The 18,987-nt window shown below is 47.8% G+C and overlaps 1 protein-coding gene across 25 annotated transcripts in view; it reads right to left on the bottom strand.

The window, feature by feature from the left end:
• Nucleotides 1–18,987, bottom strand: part of IKZF1 (IKAROS family zinc finger 1) — a gene marked incomplete at both ends in the record, with an annotated part of 93,990 nt that overhangs the window by 53,169 nt on the left and 21,834 nt on the right. For 24 of the 25 annotated variants that reach the window (XM_080701595.1, XM_080701606.1, XM_080701613.1 and 21 more), the window contains one exon: nucleotides 16,932–17,051. The exons of the other annotated variant lie outside the window; for it this stretch is intronic. In XM_080701595.1, the coding sequence (XP_080557721.1) occupies nucleotides 16,932–17,051 (120 nt within the window). The remainder of the gene's footprint in view (nucleotides 1–16,931; nucleotides 17,052–18,987) is intronic. 25 annotated transcript variants of the gene reach the window in all.

The following is an 18,987-nucleotide window of genomic DNA, read 5'->3' as shown; positions in this document are numbered from 1 at the left end:
TCCAGCAGCATCCTTCCTCTCTCCCCCCAGAAGGTAAACTCTTTGACCTCAGAAATCGATCTTCCTAGTGGTCCCTGTGCCTTGGAGTGTGCATGGAACAGGACAGGTGCTCAACAAGCATCTGTCTCTCTAATGGAGGCTCCAGAGAGCTCCATCCACGCCTCCCACTTGGCCCATGCACTCTGGAGTACGGCAGCCTCTGGGAAGCTGCTCCTCAGCTCCAGTCTGGACTGCCCTGTGTTGTTGGGTGTCCATAAGTCACTCTTTGAGGGAAGGCGTTCTAATCTGTCTCTGGATCCCTATGACATGTACAGTGCTGAGGATGGAACCCTGGGACATTCTACCTGTGAGCGTCATCCCAGTCCTTTTCTTATTCTTTATTTTGAAACAGGGTCTCACTAAGTTGGGGAGGGCCTCGCTAATTTGTGAGGCTGCTTGCGAACCTTTGCTCCTCCTGTCTCAGCCTCCAAGTACTGGGATTACAAGCGTGCGCCACCACGCCCGGGTCCCTATGACATTTATTCCTCTGAATTACAGTGGCTTTGGTCACTATACTCTGAGACTATGCAAGTCTAATCAACATGTAGATTTCTTTTCAGTATCAAGACTAAATAGGATCAAACAAATTTATACCACAGACATTTTAACGCTATGGTAATTCAATGGGGGACAACACAAGTTATTTTTGAGATCCCAGGAGGCTCTCAATTTGCGTTATTTGTACCCATAAGGGCTGGGGCCAGGCCAGAAGGCCTGGCCCTCACAGACTCCAGACTGCAAAGCAAATTCTAATTATGCAGCAAAGCTTAAAATATCGATTTGTCACCGTTTCCTTAACTGTATTATCTAAATTTTCAGATGACATAATTTTCCCCAGTTGTGTCAGCACTGCTCTCTTCACTTTTGATTTTCATTTTGATAATTATGATTCTGATTCCTGATTTTCAACTCTTTTTGCTGAGATGATTCTCCATCTCTCCAGCCTGTTTCAGGGGCACTGGAAAGAGGAATCTCCCAGCACATGGACCCAGTGTAGACGTCTATACATCACGATGTTCATCCTATGTCTACGTTTTACTCTGCGCTCTGCTCTGTGGTGGAGAAGCAGTACAGCGAGTGGAGCTCACCTGCCCTCAGGGTTCCCCCAGCCCAGCTGCAGCGAGTTCTTCAACTTGGTTTTGGTTTTGAAGGAGAGTGACTACATCAGCCCAGAATATAATTCTCACTACACTGCAATTAAAGTTTGTTTCTGAACCCAAACACGGCAGCATTCCTCTGGCTGATTCAACACGTTATTCAAAGGCCTGGATACTAAAAGGACCTCTGCATATTTCTAGAAAAGCAAGCAAGCAAGTGAGAAAACCCAGCCTGAAATATTCAAAAGCACGTGCTTGGGTCTCCAAAGGCAGGCACAGGAGCAGTATGGAGTAAGTGTGAGCCGTGGGAAAAGGTGGCTCCCAGGTCAGATCCGGGGCCAGTTCCTTCCCGTCTTCCAGCAGCACCCTCTCGGGACGCTCTAGGACCTTGTGATGGCCACAGCCAGACTTGGTAACTTTTTCACTATGACGTCTTTTCCTAGTCAATAAGCCCCACACCAGCGAGTCGTGACTAATTCCTTTGAGAAGCAGCAAGCAGTAAGAGGTGGGGCTGAAGCGCTGTGTGGCTGTGAGCTCCCGCCATGCCAGCAGCCTGTGCCTCTGGGTGCCTCGCACAGTGGGAGGGGGCCGGGCCTGTGGTGCCAGGCAGGCTCGCTCTACACCTCACAAGAAGTTCACCGCTGTGCAGAGCAGCTCTGGCCCTGGCCCTCCATCCACACACACAAGCTCTATAAAAGTGTAGGCAGGACCAAATATGGAAGGAAGGAGGAAAGGAAGGAAGAGAAGAAGGAAGGAAGGGAGGAGCAAGGGAATTTCTAGAGAAGGGAGGGAGAGAGGAAAGTAGGGGTTGAAAGAAAGGAGCTGGGCATGGTGGTGCACACTTGCAATCCCAGCATCTGGGAGGCTGAGGCCGGAGGATAGTGGTTCAAGGACGGCCTCAATTACTTAGTGGGCCCTTTGCAACTCAGTGAGGCCCTGTTTCAAAAACAAAGAATAAAAATATAGGGCTGAGGGTATAGCTCGAGGTAGAATGTTCCTGGGTTCCATCCCCAGTACTGCAAAAAAAAAAAAAAAAAAAGAAAGAAAGAAAGAGAAAAAGAAAAGAAACAGGAAAAGAAAGGAGGGCGAGAGAGAGGGAAAAAGAAAGCAATACAGAAAAAAAGGAAAGGAAGAAGAAAAATAAAAGGGAGGGAAAGAAAGAAAGGAAGAAGAAAGGAGAGAGGAATTAACGGGCAGCTGGGGGTGGGGGCACAGATGAAGAGGCAGTAACAGCGTAACCAAACCCACAGTGAGAATCTGAGCATGCTTGGATGGTGGTGTGCTCAGGAAACGGTGGCCAGCCTGTCTCCCAGGCTGTGAGGAGGGCGCGTTGCAGTGCAGGCGCCCCCTACAAAGGAAGGCCGGGGTCTGGACGGCACCCAGTGAGGAGACCAAATGCCAGGCCACCAGGCCTGGGCTGGGGACGTGGGTGCTGAGGTAGGGTGCCAGGCAGTGGCTTCTCCTCCCCACTGGCTTGCAGCGACATCTTGCAGGAAGTGTCTGGAGGTTTAAGTCTCCACCGGTTTAGCAAAACCATTTCACAGATGAGATGGTATCTGCTTTAGAAGGTTAGTCTACTTGGGAACCTATCCTGCTGGGCACTCTTCACATCTACAAAGCAATAACCTTGTTTCAAGGAAATTTAATTGAAGACACTAAGTATCTCAACCTAGAAAAATGGCCATAGAGTATGGGAGAATAAAGGGATTAAAAAACTAAGCCGGACGTGGTGGCATACACTTGTAATCCTAGTACTTGGGAGGCTGAGACCAGAGGATGACAGGTTCCCAACCAGCCTTAGCTATTTAGTGAAGCCCTTTAAACAGTGAGACCCTGTTTAAAAAATAAAAGAATAAAAAATAGGGCTGGGGGCGTAGCTCGAAGGTAGAATGCCCCTGGTTTCCATTCCCCAGTACCACAATTCATTATGAATCAATGAATAAGTAAATAAATAAATAAGCCTAAAATTCACCCATGTTAGCTACCACCATTCAGAAAATTTATTTGTTACATAGGTTTCCATATTACTTTATTCTCATTACTTTGGACGTAAATGCTGACCACACCTACAGCTAAAAATGGAGCTACATAAAAAATGCCAAGTGAGTTGAAAATTGGGTTGGACCTAGAGTTTTTCTAAGTCAAATGTGGGCAGAAAAGCAGAAATTCACGTGCATCTGTGATGGCCACCAGGAAAATGGTTTTACAAGCAAATTGATTTACCAAGTATTTTGCATGGAATTGATAAATGACTACTCTGGCTGAAAAGCCAGCAAAAATTGGCCTAAAAAAGTTTTTTTTTTTTTTTTAATAATGTGATGATAGACTTTTCCCAGGAGCTTCTGTGACCCACCCCATCCAAGATTCTGTCAGTGGGTTTATTAGACTCCTGGGCATAAGAAATGTGGTTGATCCAAGCTGAAATGTTCCGTAAACCCAAATTATATGCTGGGTTTCAAAGATTTAGCACAAGATAGTGAGCCTCTTTCTAACAATTGTTTACATGGAGCACATGTTGAAAGTATTAACATTTGACTGCACTGAGTCAAGTGAAATATCTTAATTTCACTGGTGGTGTTTTTTGTTTTTTTCCTGAATGTGACTGCGCAGTATTACCACCGCTCAGTGCTACCCTAGAGTATGAGATTCACGGAGTGCACGAACAGGCTCCGCAGATGCTGGCTGGCATTCACCTGTGAGGCTCCTGTCTCCCCAAACAGGCTGTTCTTGCATCTTGTAAGGTAGAAAGCCAGGCTGGGCCACCTGCTAGGATCTCACCAAAAGACCCCCGTCTGACCTTCATTCAGCACGTGTGACAAGTGTAAGCAGTGAACACACACAGGGAGGCTGAATCTTCACCAAAATGTTCAGGCGTGTTGGCGCACACTTGGAATCCCAGTACTTGGGAGGCTGAGACGGGAGGATCGCAGGTTCGCCGCTAGCCTCAGCTACTTAGTGAGGCTTTCTGCAACTTAATGAGACCTTGTTTCAAAATAAAGAATAAAAGAAAATAGGGCTGGGGGTGAAGCTCAGAGATAGAATGCCCCTGAATCCCATCCCCAGTACCGCAAAAAAAAAAAAAAAAAAGATTCCATAAGTAGTGATACCAGGTAATGGTTAATTGTCATTATTAAACGTGACAATGGGGACAGAAGCGGAGAGAATTGCTCCGGGGTCACTGGCAGAGCTTTACTTTTATTGGCACCAGGTTCAATGGGAGAGTGTCAAGATATTGCGCAAGCCATCAACATTCTGCCAGGTTCGAAGAATAACAATAAAAATAATAATATACCTGCCTGCAGGGTGCTAATAAAAGTCCTTTTCTCATTTCAGCAAGATTTCAATTCTAGGGTAACAGTCCTTCATTCTGAAAAAGCGAAATATTCACAACTGCCACTGAGCCCTGGCTCATGGAGGTTGGAGTCTTCCCTGGCTCACGCCCTGCCTGCTGGGAAAGACACTGGGTGTTCAGGGCTTCGCTGGAATTGTGACTTCGGTGACTTCGGTGGAAATTGACAGCCTGCAGCCACTTCCCCTGCAGGGGAAGTGCTCTTGGCAGCTGGCCTGGTAAAGACACACCTCAGACCTGCCGCCAAAGATGCCTGCCCTGAACTCCCTCCTGAAAGTAGGGCGCCAGGCTTTCTCAGCACCAAGTGCGTCTCCAGGGCTCTTACGGCCCGGTTAGCTTCTGGTCACTCCCCTAGACACCTGTATATGGCGAAGACGTTACTGAGAAAGTGTCCCCATGAAGTCACTGAGGGAACGTCTGAAATGGCCACCTCTCAGGTCTGTCCACATGCTTCAGGGCTGCATGTAGTCACCACAACATTCTTTGGAGAGGACCAAGTCAATCCCACCATTTTTATTATTTATTTATTTATTTATTTATTTATTTATTTTTTGCAGTATTGGGGGTGGAACCCAGGGGCATTCTACCTCCAAACTATACCCCCAGTTCTATTTTTTATCCTTTATTTTGAAACAGGGTCTCACGGAGTTGCAAAGGGCCTCACTAAGTAGCTGAGGCTGGTTGTGAACCGCGATCTTCTTGTTTCAGCCTCCCGAATGCTGGGATGACAAGTGTGTGCCAACATGCCTGGTTTTCAGTCCCACAATTTGAAGGATACTGTGAGGCTGAGAGTTTTCTAGAAAAAAAAAATAAACCACTGCAATTTAGCAACATTATTCAGAAAAGCCTCCCGCTGCCTTTAGAATTCTTCATCAATCTGAGAGTGACAGCAATAATGATAAAAAAAAGTTGCAGGTTCCTTTTCTAATCATCCTCCCCTCCCCAGGCAACCAAACTAAATGCTCTAGAACATTCTAGGTGTTAACATGGAGGGTGCAGTTGCTTCAGCATCCCCAATGTGGGCCGTCAACAGCGATGAGTCACTGGGACCCAGGGCTTATTGGACCATCTTGGTTTACTCCTGCCTGCGTGCCACCCTCCCCAGGACCCTTATAACACTGGTGGAGAGCACAAGGGCACACAGACTAAGTTGGCCACAAACTAGGTCCTTCTTTCACATTTTTTTGGAGCCATAAAGACATAAAAAATATATTGAGCCAGTGCAAATAAGGTAGCTCCAAAACCCAAGCAAAGTCACCCTATTTCATAGCATCTGCCCATATATGTGGTATAACTTGCGACTCCAGCCAACTTCAAGATACTCGCAGTTTAACAACAGCCAGCCAGGTAGATCTTAAGGACAGGATGCACCGCAGCAGCGAATTCTAGCCACCTCCTTGCTAACTGGAACACACACACACATTTTCAGTTCCCTGTGTGTTTCTGTTATCCCACAAATCCCAACTGGCAAAGGGCTTGAAATTCTGAGCAGATCTGTGGTAACGTGTGATATGCAGTTCCTGTTAAGACCTTAAAGAAAAATGGGCTTATCTGGTGGACTACAGTGGCTGGGACTCTGCCACACACCACGGCCAGAGAAGGCTCGGGAGGGGCTCCCTAGGTGCCGCCAGGGGGAACGGCTGCATCTCAGCCACTGCTCCTAGGGAAGCTTCAGGGGCCTGCTCTGTTACGCTGCTTACATCTACTTTTGCATAAAAGGAGGGGAAGTTTTTTTTTCTCTTCTTTTTGCTGGGTTATATTTATACTTCCCAAATCAGAAAATGTCCTAACCAGAGAAGAGGGCAGGTGTAACTGGCAACCACAGCTCAAAACCTTTGTTTTTTTTTTTTTTTCTTTCATTTCTTTCTGAAACCCCACATAGAAAGGAAAGTTAACGACATGTCAGTTGGCTGTTTTGTACACAGAGGGAACAATTCTTTCAACACAGGGAGAACGAGGGGAAGATCAGAAAAGTGGGACCAAAAGTCAGAAATAAAACAGGGCAATTGTCTTTCTACTCTGATAACACTTGGACTCTTGGAATCTTTATTTTCCTAAGCAGGTGACGTGCAATGTGACTGTGGATATAAGTTGTCAGGATAAAATGAAGATAAAATCAATATTGGTTTTTGCTCATTAAAAAAAAAAACACTTTCCTTAGTTGGCCTGCTTTTTGGGAAATAGGAAGTAAAAACTGGCAGCATATTTGAAATTACAAGGAGGAGAGTTTTTCAACTTTTTCTGGTCTCTCTTTCCCACAGGTATCCCTGTCAAATGTTAGATCCCAGCCAGGTATCCCTGTCAAATGTTAGATCCCAGCCAGCCAGATGCATGGAGCTCTCCGGTATCCAAATGCCCCGGGCGAGGCGGCCCGTGGGAGGTGGTGGCTGAGTCCTTTGCAACCAGAGAGACAGCGTCACGCACAGGAGGGTCCTGCTGCCTCAAACACCAGCATGTCCATGGGGAACGGTGACCTGAATAGTCACGAGAGTGGACATCAGATGCAGCCCCTGCACTCCCACTCTGTATCTCGGGTCCTCTCTCCTGCCCTTTTCTCTGCTTTTTACCCCCCCCCCCCCACTTTTCTTTGGGAAAGTAACGTGGTCCTTACATCTGTTGACTCAATTCACATTTATAGGACCCTCCCCACTCCAGGTGCTGGGGACCGAGTCCTTCATCCGTAAGTGCAGCTGGAAATAAACACAAGGCCAGGCAGGGCTGGGGAGTGATCAGACCTTGTGTCGGGCCTGCTAAAGACAGGGCAGGGTGGAGGGAGGAGGGAGCTGCCAGGCCTGGGAGCCACCATGCGGCTCCTAGGTGACAGACCCTGCCTGTCCTGGGAATCTTCTTGGGCTCTTGGATTTTAACACTTTCTTCCTCACTGGTTCCTATTGGGCCTCAAACATATTAACTAGTCTCTTCCTCAAAAAAATAAGCACAGCCACTCTGGAGACCAGTGTAGAGGTTCCTCAAAAGCCTAGGAATGGAATGCTGGTAGGACTCAGCCCTACCAGTCCTTGGTATCTCTCTAAAATAATTAGAGTACCATAGTGATACATGCATCTTATCTTTACAGCAGCACACGCCACACTAGCCCAATTATGAAACTGACCCAGGTGTCCATCAACAGACGAACAGATTAAAAATTTTTGGGATACACACACAAAGGAGTTTTACTCTGCCACAAAGGAGAACAAAAATAAGGTAATTTGCAGGGAAATGGATGGCCCCATAAAATATTATGCTAAGTGAGATCAGCCAGTCTTAGAAAGTCAAGGGTGGTACGTGTGAAAGCTAGAGGGAAAATAGGAAATAAAAGACACTTTAGATAATTGAGATGAGAAGTAGAATAGGGCAAGGGGATTCGAGAAGGGGGGTAGGGAGGAGAAAAGGGAGAATGAATGAAGAAACAATTCAAATACCACCGTGTCCAGGTTTGAAGGCGTCCCTGCCAATCTCACTGCTGTGAGCGGGAAGAGCTGGGCAGCAGGGTGGGCTCCGGGGGAAACACCAGGGGCTACGTGCAGCCCTGTCCGCAGCATTTTGAACCTCACTATGATGTATAATTACCCTGCACCATTAAAAGTATATATAAAAAATCAATCTTCGCATCCTCCTCAAGCACTGCAATCCCTTCAGCTTCCTCCTTGGCTCCTTGGGCCCTGACCTCCCCTCAGCCCAGCTGTGGCCTCCCCAGGGCCGGGCCCGACCTCGCCCGCCTGGCATCTGGCTTCGCTGCACTCTTGCTGAGCTGCTCGTGGCCGTGCACCAGTGGCCCCTCAAGAGGGCACCTCCTGCTCACCCCGATTCTTCTCCCTTCCTTAGTTCTCTTTCCTGAGGCTCCTCTGCCATATTTCTTTCTGGAAATCTCACCTGAACCAAACATCTCATCCTCTGCCTCCTTTTTCTTCTGGCTCTTCCTCCCCAGGGGGCCTGCGATCCTGCTGAAGGTCACACCAGGGGCCCCAGAAGCTCACGACTTCACCCCACCTCCCTAGGCAAAGAGCCCACACGGTTTCTCATCTCCCTTGGCACCCACTGGGAGCAGCGTAGAGGAAGTTAAGAGTCAGGTCCCCGGGAACCCACAGTGAGTGAGTGGGCACCAGGCCCCGGCCCTGGCACCTCCTTCCTCTCCTCTTCCTCTCCCACCGCTGGTAGGTGCAGGTGCAAGTCACTGCTCGGGGACCAAAGGGCTCTCTGGTTCTACACTACCACCTGCCATGAGGGGGATCTTCCCAACACAGAGATCTCCCGCCAAAGCACTAGCAGCGTCCACTCCAAACACTGTAGCCACTCCCCCGAGCGAGCTGCCCAGCCCCCTGCGCCTGCGCCACGCTTGCTTTGTTCCCTCTGGTCCCCTCCGCGTTGACCCTGCTCTCTGTAAAGTCAAACTCGATGCCCCTCCGGGCCTTGCTCAACCCCAGTGGCCAGCAGTCTCCCGAAGCCCAGTTAGGGGCAGTCCGTCCTTGCCCTCAACCCGAGGAGGCAGAGCCTCGCCTCCCTGCACGTGTGGCTTTGCAGTACTGTTCCATAATCAGCAGTCTCGTCCTTAATGGCGCAGGTCTAGAGGGCTGCCTCTGCCGGCGCCGCACACGGCTCAGGAAGCTCTGCAGCGCCTACAGAGGGAAGGCAGTGTACGTACTTTCCGAGGCTCAGCGAAGCCAGAATCCAAACCCCGGGCGCAGCTGACCTAGACAGCAGCTGCACTGGCTGCTGAAGGGATTCAGCAGGCATCGGGCAGCGGGCCGGGCGGCACCTCGCTCCGCGTTGGCTCCAGGCCCTGGAGAACTTTCCGGGTGCTGGGGTCACTAAAGTCCAGATACCAGGACGTGGAACATGGCTGCCCTTGTGTGCAAGAAGAGAGCTGCCCAAAGTGCGAGCCTGGGTCCCACAGGCCCCGCCATCGCACGCGCATGCACATCCGCCTGGTGCGAGCTTGGGTCCATAGTGCCAGCCTAGGTCCTATAAGCCCCTCCATCGCGTGAGTACGCGCATCTGCTTGGTGCGCGCACTCCTGTGTCTCAGCGGTTCCAACTGCTGATTCGGACAGTTTCCCGAGTCTTTTCGGGGACCCTCGGCCTCCACTGGACTGACCCCAGCTGCCCTCTGGGCATCTGGAAGAGTACCTCAGACTCAGGGTGCAGTTTTTCTGCTCCGGGTCCTGGCAGGGACCTCAAGCACAGGTCCACTCAGGCCCTGAGGATGGAGACACAACACACTGAAGACAGGAACGAGGTCAGTGGCTACAGGGAGAATGACCTCCGTGCTCCACTCTGCTGGATCCCTGTGTGCCTTGGGTACTCTCAGCTGGCGTGCAGGTGCTCCCCGCGCTGGAGGGCACAAGGCACTAGTGCAGAGGAGCGGGGACGCAGAACCAAGCCCTGACCATCCACAGGCTCCAGGCACAGAGCATGCGGCCCTCAGAAGAACAGGCACAGCCCCTGTGAACTACTGCCCCTCCCCACATGAGCACACTCACACCCCAGCCCACACACACGTGGGCATGCACACTCCCTCAAACACCACCCACACATAATCCAAATACCCCACCAGCACTCTCCATACCACACACCCCTGCAGCACACCTCACACCAGACACAACACATCACTCACACACACGCACAAGCACATACTACATACACAAACACGCACACATCTATGCGCCCATCTCTCTCTCTCTCTCTCTCTCTCTCTCTCTCTCTCTCTCTCTCTCTCTCACACACACACACACACACACACACACACACACACACACACATTGGTTTCAGCTCTTCTCGGATCTTGGCTGCCTGGTCTCACCTGTCCACACCAAAGTTAGAAAGATCTGCGGAGATCATCGTGGTGCCCAGGCCCTGTGTGCTGACTGGCAAAGCAGGAGTAATAATGAACCCAGAGCGTACTGTGGACAGCGTGTCATTTAAAGTTCACTTTGAACTGGGAAGCAATGCACCTGTCAGAGGAGAGACTCTGGGTAGAAAGACCTGAAGGCAGGGAGAGGGGCTTTGTAGGGCTGTAATCTTGTGTTTTCGAAATTCATGGCTAAGGAGACTTGTCCCCTGGCTGGCTGGGAAATATGCATCATGCTGCCTTCAGGACACACTCGAATCAGATGGTCCAGATTTACAAGACAATTTCTTTTCTTTTTTTTTTTTTCCAGTACTGGGGATGAAATCTCGGGGCATACTACTTCCAAGCTACACTCTCAGCCCCCCCCCCCCTTTTTAAATTATTATTCTTTACTTTGAAACAGTGTCTCAATGAGTTGCAAAAGACCTCGCTAAGTAGCTGAGGCTGGCTGAGGACCATGATCCTCCTGTCTCTGCCTCCCAATGCTGGGATTATAAGTGTGCCCACCACACCCCGGCTTACAAGACTATTTTCTGATTTGCCCAATGGAAACTATCATACAATCTCTCAACTCCAAGAAGGGCAAGGGGCTGAAAAGCAAGGTAAATAAATATCCAAAAGGGAAGCTTGTAGTTCTTCCCTAACAAAGCAAGATGGCCACCATGACCCCTGAACACCCAGACATCAGCCTCCGGAGCTGGGTGACCGGTCTCTGGCTTTCGACTTGCTTTGCGTTTGAACACGCTTGAGCTGGGCTGCAGCTGCTGTTCAGATTCTGCTAGATAATACTGCTCCCCAGCTCAAATGGGTTTATCGGTGCAGGAGAGATAAAAGCAGCTTCCTTTAGCTGCGGATTAGATAAGCAGGCGCGCATCCATGCTCAAACCCTGCTGCCCAATCTCCTGCCAGAGCCTGTGGTAGCTCTCTTCCCATCAGGAAAACTGTCTCCAGCATTCTGCCCTCTGCCAGGCTGAGGAGAAGTATCCTGGCCATTTACCCACCCAACCCTGCCCTGGCCCATCTGGAGCAGGACAACAAATTAAAAATATCAGAATCTTCCTTCAAGTCCCAATTTAGTCCTAAAACTAATGGCAGAGTCAAGGATTATTTTTTACTTCAATGGATAAATTAAAAAGAAGATTTAATTATTTTTCCTAGATTCCTGGGAAGAGGAGGGTCTGTGTCTCTAGATTCTCTCTCTCTCTCCCTCTCTCTCTCTCTCTCGGCTCCTGTGACTCAAGCCTTCGTAATAACATTCAACAGGAAGGACCACAGTTGTGCAAATTCAGCCATGTACCTCTGAACACTAAGCTTTGAGATAAAAACACCAGCGACTCCAGTCAAGTCCTGGTTTGAACAGGGGAGAAGCAAGGGTCAAGGCCACTTAAGTGGGCAGAACCAGAGAAGCACTTTCTAGAAAATGATGGGCACCCAACTTGCATTTCCTCCTACTAGGAGTAAGTTCTGCATAAGACTGTCCTGATCATCAACCCCCGTGCCCTGTCATTTATACACCCTGCTCTACCCATATCACCTCAATTTTTTGATCTTTGGCTGGTCCAGCTCTGCTCCCCAGCTGCTCATCCCTAGAACAGTACTGGGCTTTTGCCCCTGGATTTTCTCTTGGATTCTACTCTAAGCTCAAATTCCACCTGGCATCCTTCTCAGACATGGCCACCCTGTGTTTCAGCCTCAAATCTTTGTTCTCTATTTTTTTGGCCTTTCTCTTTCTCTGCTTGAGCCTGCCAACCCTTGTTCCCTGCTGTTTGCACCCACAGGCAGGTGGGGCAAGATCCCCCCCCTGCCCGGCCATCCTGTGGCTGCATCCAGCCCGATCTACAGTGCCTGACCTTCAGTGTGGGAAGGGTGCCCAGACCTGTGTCTCAGTCAATACAACTCCAGTGACAGAGCATCTCTGGTCCATTCTACGACCTGGAAACATGTACAAGGAAATAGAGAAGAAGCCAGAAATAAGCAAAAGTAGCTGGGCATGATGGTGGATGCTTATAAATCCCAGAGCCTGGGAGGCTGAAATGGGAGAATCACAAGCTCAAGACCAGCCTTGGAAATTTAGCAAGCTAGTGAGATGCTGTTTCAAAACAAAACATAATAAAATAGGGTGTGTAGCTCAGAGGTAGAATGCCCCTGGGTTCAATCTTTAGCATAAAAAAATCATATAAAGAAGTAGGAAGACTTCGGAGTATTATTGAGTTACAAGTATTTGGTTCTTAAATACAATATTCTCACATGATATCTAGATACCAATCCTGACCTAATTCCTTAAAAAGAGCTGTAGAAGCATCTTTGGCCAAGTGTTCACACAGGGAGCCTGGCTCAGCTCCCACCTCTTCAGCTTGTGTGCTCTGGCTGGCTGAATGAACTCAGGGATGCCCTACGTGGTCACCAAGTACCTCCTTGGCTTTCAACAGTTTCAGACACAACCATTTCAGAGAGATGAGACTTATCTCATTTTTAAAGAGAGCGCTTCATAAGAACAAACCAGGGTCTTCTTAAATACTGTTCTGATGACTAAATCTCTCCTTGCCAGAAAGTTCGTCTTTGAGCATAACTTAGCATAACTTAAATTCTTCAAGCTGCATTTGAAATCCGTAGACTCCTCTTAGACCCAGAAGAAAATGGTGGCCGGAGAAGGGCTCTTGCCTTGCTCTCTCTTCTAGCTGCCAACTGGTTTCCCAGATGTATACATGGACCTAGAGCAAGCAGTATACATGGACCTTCCACATGCAGTAAAGCCAAGAGGAGTGATACCTTTACGCCCTGACTCTTCTCCTCCTGACACCAACCCACCAACCAGTACTGCCTCCTGACCCCCAGCAGGAGACTGGTCTCTACCATCTTCCATCAATTCAATTATTATTGTAATCCTTTCTTGTTGAAATTAGAGCCTTCTAAAAGGGAACAACACACCTGGCAGTTGTCCTTGATAGCTTCTCAAAAAGCATTCCTTGTCTCTTTCTAATAGAGCCACCTGGGCAAGGCTTGTTGGCACCTATTTGTGATCCCAGTACTTAGGAGGCTAAGACCTGAGGGTCAAAGGCTCAAGGACAGTCTCAGCAACCTAGGGAGACTTTCCAAATAAGAAATTTATTTCTTATTTCTTATTTATAAATAAAAAAAAATAGGGCTTGGGGAAGTAGCTCAGAGGTAGAAAGCCCCCGGGCTGCTCAATCCCTAGTAACACACACACACACACACACACACACACACACACACACACACCCTACTATCGATTATGACCATTTCATTTCAGCCTTGAAAGGTCTATCCTTGACTTTGACAAAATGGCGGCTGACACCCCAAGGGTCCCCTTTGGCCTTGCCCTGCTCTGATTATTCTGGTATCCTCTGGCTGCCTTCAGTCTCCTCATGTTAGACATCCCTCTCCTGTCACTCTTGGTGTTCTGATGTTATCTACTATCTCCTTTCATGTTCTCAGCTAAAGCACCGCAGGTTTCTCCAGCCTCCCTGCCATTCCGGAGGATTTCTATTCCCAGGGTTTATGCTCTTTCTCTACCCTTTATGTTTCACTACTCACTCTTCGGCAAAGTATGCCAACGACTTTTTCATCTGATCCACAAAGCCAATCTGGGACTTCTGTTTTGTTGCTACTGCTCCTTGAAATGATGAAACTGAGGCTCAGAGAGGAAACAGTTTTCACAGAGGCTCTTAGCCATGAAGACAGGTCTTGGCCTTATCCCTCCTGGTTCCTGCCAGCCCAGCACTCCTTTTACATCCTCTTCATACTGCTCCCTTCACTTCTGTCCTGAGAAGGGCCTTCTTGCTTTTACACTCCTTTCTTCTTCGGACCCACTTCCATGGAATATATGGGTGTGTGTATATACACATATTGTGGTTATAGGGATGGAACCCAGGGGTATTCTACCTCTGAGCTGAACCCCCGACCTAATTTTTTATTATTTTGAAACAGGGTCTCACTGAGTTGAGAAGGGCCTCCCTAAGTAGCTGAGGCTGTCTGTGAACCTCGATCCTCCAGTCTCAGTCTCCCGAATGCTGGGATTACAAGCATGTGCCCAGCTTCCATGGAATAATTTGATGAACTGTGACATCAAACTTATTTTTTTAACTCTGAACTTTTCTTACCTTTTAATACTGATCTCCTAACCTACATATGCTCCATCGATTCACTGCCACCTACTGCTGCAAAATTGCCTTCACAAACTACTCACTACACCTGGAAGCTGGTTGGTTTCCCTCAAGGAGCACACTGGGCAGTCTATCCAGGTGAAGTGGCTTCTCCTGACTCCTGGCTCCTCTCTCACTCCTAACTAGATATCTCCACATGTCTCCTGTCTAGTGCTTGGTTTGATGTCTGGGTTTTGGAAGTCGTTGGTTTTCTGGCTGTGGACAATCAATTGCTCTGTGGCCTCCAGATGCCTATTACTTCACTACCCCTGGGTTCCAGGGACCTGGCCTGGCTCTTCTCTACTCTCCAGGAATGAGCTTGACTCTGACTTCCTTCCCCAAAGGTCACCTGGGTCTTGAGGGCTCTGCCAAGCTCCAGGGTAGCTGCAGGGATTTGGGGCGGTGGGGGGCGCCCACCGCTGTCTGACATCTGGGTTCCCAGTGCACTGCAGGGTCAATGGATGATTTTGGCTTCTGGTCCCTGAGCTCCTAATTTTTCATGCACATCTCAGGGATGTTATAAGCATCTGTTTGGGCCCGTGTTAAGTGGGGAGAACATCGCTGTGCTGGGAGCTGCAAGGAGTAAACAAATGAGGTGACTTGGGAGACGCACCTCATTTATTCATGGGCCACCCATGAAAATGTACCATCATTGTGTTAATCTCTTTACTTAAATTCACCTCTTAATTCACATAAATGAGTTTTAAAAGAAAACTGGGTAGCAGTATAGTATATGGTAACAGCATTACCACTCAAAATTAACAAAAGGTGAGCCGGGGCGTCATGGCTCACGCCTGTAATCCCAGTGCTTGGGAGGCTGAGACAGGAGGATCACAGGTCACAGCCAGCCTCAGCAAGTAGTGAGACTCTCATCAACTTAATGAGACCTTCCCTGTTTCAAAATCAAAATAAAAAAATAGGGCTGAAGGTACAATTCAGAGGTAAGAATTATTACCTGGATTCAATCCCCAGTACCATACAAAATAAATAAATAACAGAAAGCCATCTTAAAAATAAATACACGAATAAAAATAAAGTGGGATCGCCTGAGTTCCAGCTTTGGGAAACCCTAATATGGCACATTTAGGTGATTATCCTGCAGAAGATAGAGGAAATGGCTCATGGTATTATCCTTTTCCCACTCTCTTCCCAAATAGAGCAGACATTTACTAACAGGAAAACAAATTCATAAACTACTCTGTGTTCGCCTATACAGAACGACTTTAGCCACTGTCTTTACTTGTTTGTACCATTGATTGTACAGCTAAAACTTAAAAAAGTCAAAGTCAACTTTATTCCTAAGACACATGAACACATACACAACATATCTTAGCTGTCGTATCAGGATGTCCGGTAGAAAGAAGACCGCTAAGGGTGGATGGAGCTGATTTATAGGAATCTATTTTTCCTCACTATACCTATACATCCTTTATGATATTCGTTTGTATAAAAAGCTGCTATCAAAACCATGGCTTTATCTTTTATTAAAAAAGAAAATAGCCGGGCGTGGTGGCACATGCTTGTAATCCCAGCATTCTGGAGGCTGAGACCAGAGGATCGTGGTTCATGGAGGGCCTCAGCTACATAGTGAGGCACTCTGCAACTCAGTGAGACTCGGTTTCAAAATAAAGAATAGAAAATAGGACTGGGGGTGTAGCTCGGAGGTCGAATGCCCCTGGGTTCCATCCCCAGACCCGCAAGAAAAAAAAAAAAAAGAAAATAGATATTCCAAGGAACTGATGACTCATTAGCTCATGAGAACATGATGAAGGGGAGTGAAAACTAGCCTTTGAGTCGGAAATTGAGTTTAAGTCTGACTTTACCATCTGACGTTATGAATTCACTGAATTCCTCAAGGCTCTGTCTTCTTGTCTTAGAACAGCTGGACAAAGCTTTGTAAACCAGGAGAGGCAGCATGTCTGTTAACCAGTGGAGTGATTCCAGAGGGTTCCCCAACATCCCCTTATGGAGAATCTAGGCCAATATTTGCTAAGTTAGATAATACAGATCTTTTATTAAAAATATCCCCACTCATCATGGTTTTGTTTCCAGTTAAATCTGCCACTCAGGAACTACAAATTAGAGGGCTGGTATACCATGGCCTGCTGAGGCTCCCTCTAATGCAAAGCTTTACCCTTCACCAGCAGGACTGCTGAAACTCATGAAAAGTTTCCACCATCTATGATCTGTGCAATGTGAAGCCGTGGCCAGGTGCCCTCGGCCCTGCCACACTGCTGGTCTGTGAGCGTCCTCCCTCCTTCTGACCGCAGGACCCATCTTGCCTGCCTCTCCATCTTAGTTCCTGAATAAGAGGCTGAGGAAAAACACTGGAGAAGATGACTCAGGTTTCTGAGTCATCTTGTAACGACATAGGAAGACAGAGGTTTGGCAGGCAGCGGGCACCAAGAGCCCGTGGAGGCCAGGGTGGCCACTTACCCACTACTCTCTCGCTCTTGGAGATCTGCTGGCCCCCAGAGGTGGTGGAAAGGTCTTCAGGGACGGGCATGGGCTCGTCACTGTCCTCCGGAGTGTCGCTGACTGGAGGACTCTCCTTCCCTGAGGAGACAAGCAGGGTTGAGTTTTGGAGGTTGACCCTTGGCGCCTGGGCTTCACTTGGTGCCTGAGAGGACAGCCCAAGAGGTGGCGACTGCACTGAGTTAATGATCCTCTATAAAGAATCGTGTCTTCCTATCACTATGCCCTCCTGACTCAAACAAAACCCATCTGAGAGAACAAAAGTATGCAAAAGGGAAAAGAAAAGAAAAGCACTGATAATCCCAGAGATTTCCACTAACAGAATTATAGGGTGGGTGTGCATGGGCATATTCATATATAATACGAGGTGATGTCTTCTGTTTTTCAAAAATAATATAGCTCTTAGGCATTCTCTTAGATGCACTATTTCTGTGCCAGGAAAAGTACTTCCACAACTGTATATATAACAGGGGCATGCGTCAGGGGTGGTGATGTCGGCCTATAATCTCAGTACTTGGGAGGCAGTGCCAGAAGGATTGCAGGATCAAGACCAGACTCAGCAACTTAGTGAGACTCTCAACAACTTATTTGACTGGATTAGAACTAAAGTTGGCCAAAGCCTCTAGAAACGGGTGCTCTCTCCCACTTGAAGGAATTCAGTGTTGGGAAGCTGTATCTTGTAGAAAATGCTTTCTTTCATGGCAGCTGAAATTCTTATGTGAAATTCTTATATCTTCTGCCCCCCCAGAGCTAACCTTATCTGAATCCATGACATACAAACCATAATCGGGGCCTAAGATGTTGTACACTGACCCATCCCAGCTGCTCGTGAAAGGTCAGTTTCTATTAGAGCCCAAGAAAATTTAGCAAAACAGAGGCAGATTGGAATTATGTACCTACTAGCTGGACATGGCTTAACAGGAAGAATGATCTTCCCACAGAGGAAAACCCAGACTTGGGGACAAGTGTATAAATGGCAAGTCAAATGTTAAAATATCTAGAGGACATGACTAGGTGTGGCATGGGATTTCCTTGTAGGGTTGAATAAACCTGCCAAAAGAATTACAGCAACATTTTAGAACACAAGGAAGACCAGCAAAATCATCCCCCATATATAAAAACCTTACTGGAATCTTTAAAATAGAATCTGCAGGGGCACCGGGGATGTGCACCAGAGAACAGTCCTGCATCTTGAGGATACAGACATCACAGTTTAACATTCCCGTCTAGCTGTAATTAGCACAACTGGCATATTTTCAGAAGGAGCATTATTGGGTATATTTGGATAGCCAATACAAGATGAATAGTTAAAGACAGAGTAGGATTATAAGAATTTCCAAAGAAAAAACAACCAACCAGAGAGAGATTGATCGAAAGTGCTCATGTTCCATAAAAGCCTTGGACAAGTGCATTAAGTCAGTACTGTTTACACCGTCCTAAATAGAAGACCTTAAAAGTCACAAGAGCTACATGTCTCAGTGTTAATTCTTAAATGAGGGCAAACTCTGATCAGGGACAGCTCTTACTTGCATATAAAATGATGGCCTAGAATAATGGTTTTCAAACTTTGAGAACTTTAGGGAGGTGGACAAAGGAAATTTTTTGTAAGAATAGCAAAACAATTATGCACAGAACTTTAATATATAAAACATGTCTTCTATAGGAAGTAGGGCTGTCACAGGGAGGAGGCTGGACCATCCATTGGAGACCCAGGCCACTTGTCTTCTCAGAGATCCTGTTTATTTCCGTGTAGATGAGACTGGAGCCCCTGGTTAAGAAGCTGGCTCACAGTTCAAGGTGCACAGGGGTGTAGGTGAGCACCCGAGCTTCTCAGTTAACAGGAGCCATTCTGATGGAGTGGGGTTGGGAAGCTATAAAACAAAACCTTTCTGATGTATCCCACTGGGATCTGCCCTGTGATAACTTTGCTGTTCTCCAGGTGTTCCAGGCCCTTGTAGAAGCTGTGGCACACAAGAGGCAAAGGAAGGTCACAGAGTTAGGTCTGAGCCAACAAGGA

The sequence above is a fragment of the Muscardinus avellanarius genome (genome assembly GCF_963383645.1).
Source record: "Muscardinus avellanarius genome assembly, chromosome: 9".
Lineage (NCBI taxonomy): Eukaryota > Metazoa > Chordata > Mammalia > Rodentia > Gliridae > Muscardinus > Muscardinus avellanarius.
Note: the sequence above shows the minus strand (reverse complement) of the source record. Positions and strands in the feature narration are given on the sequence as shown.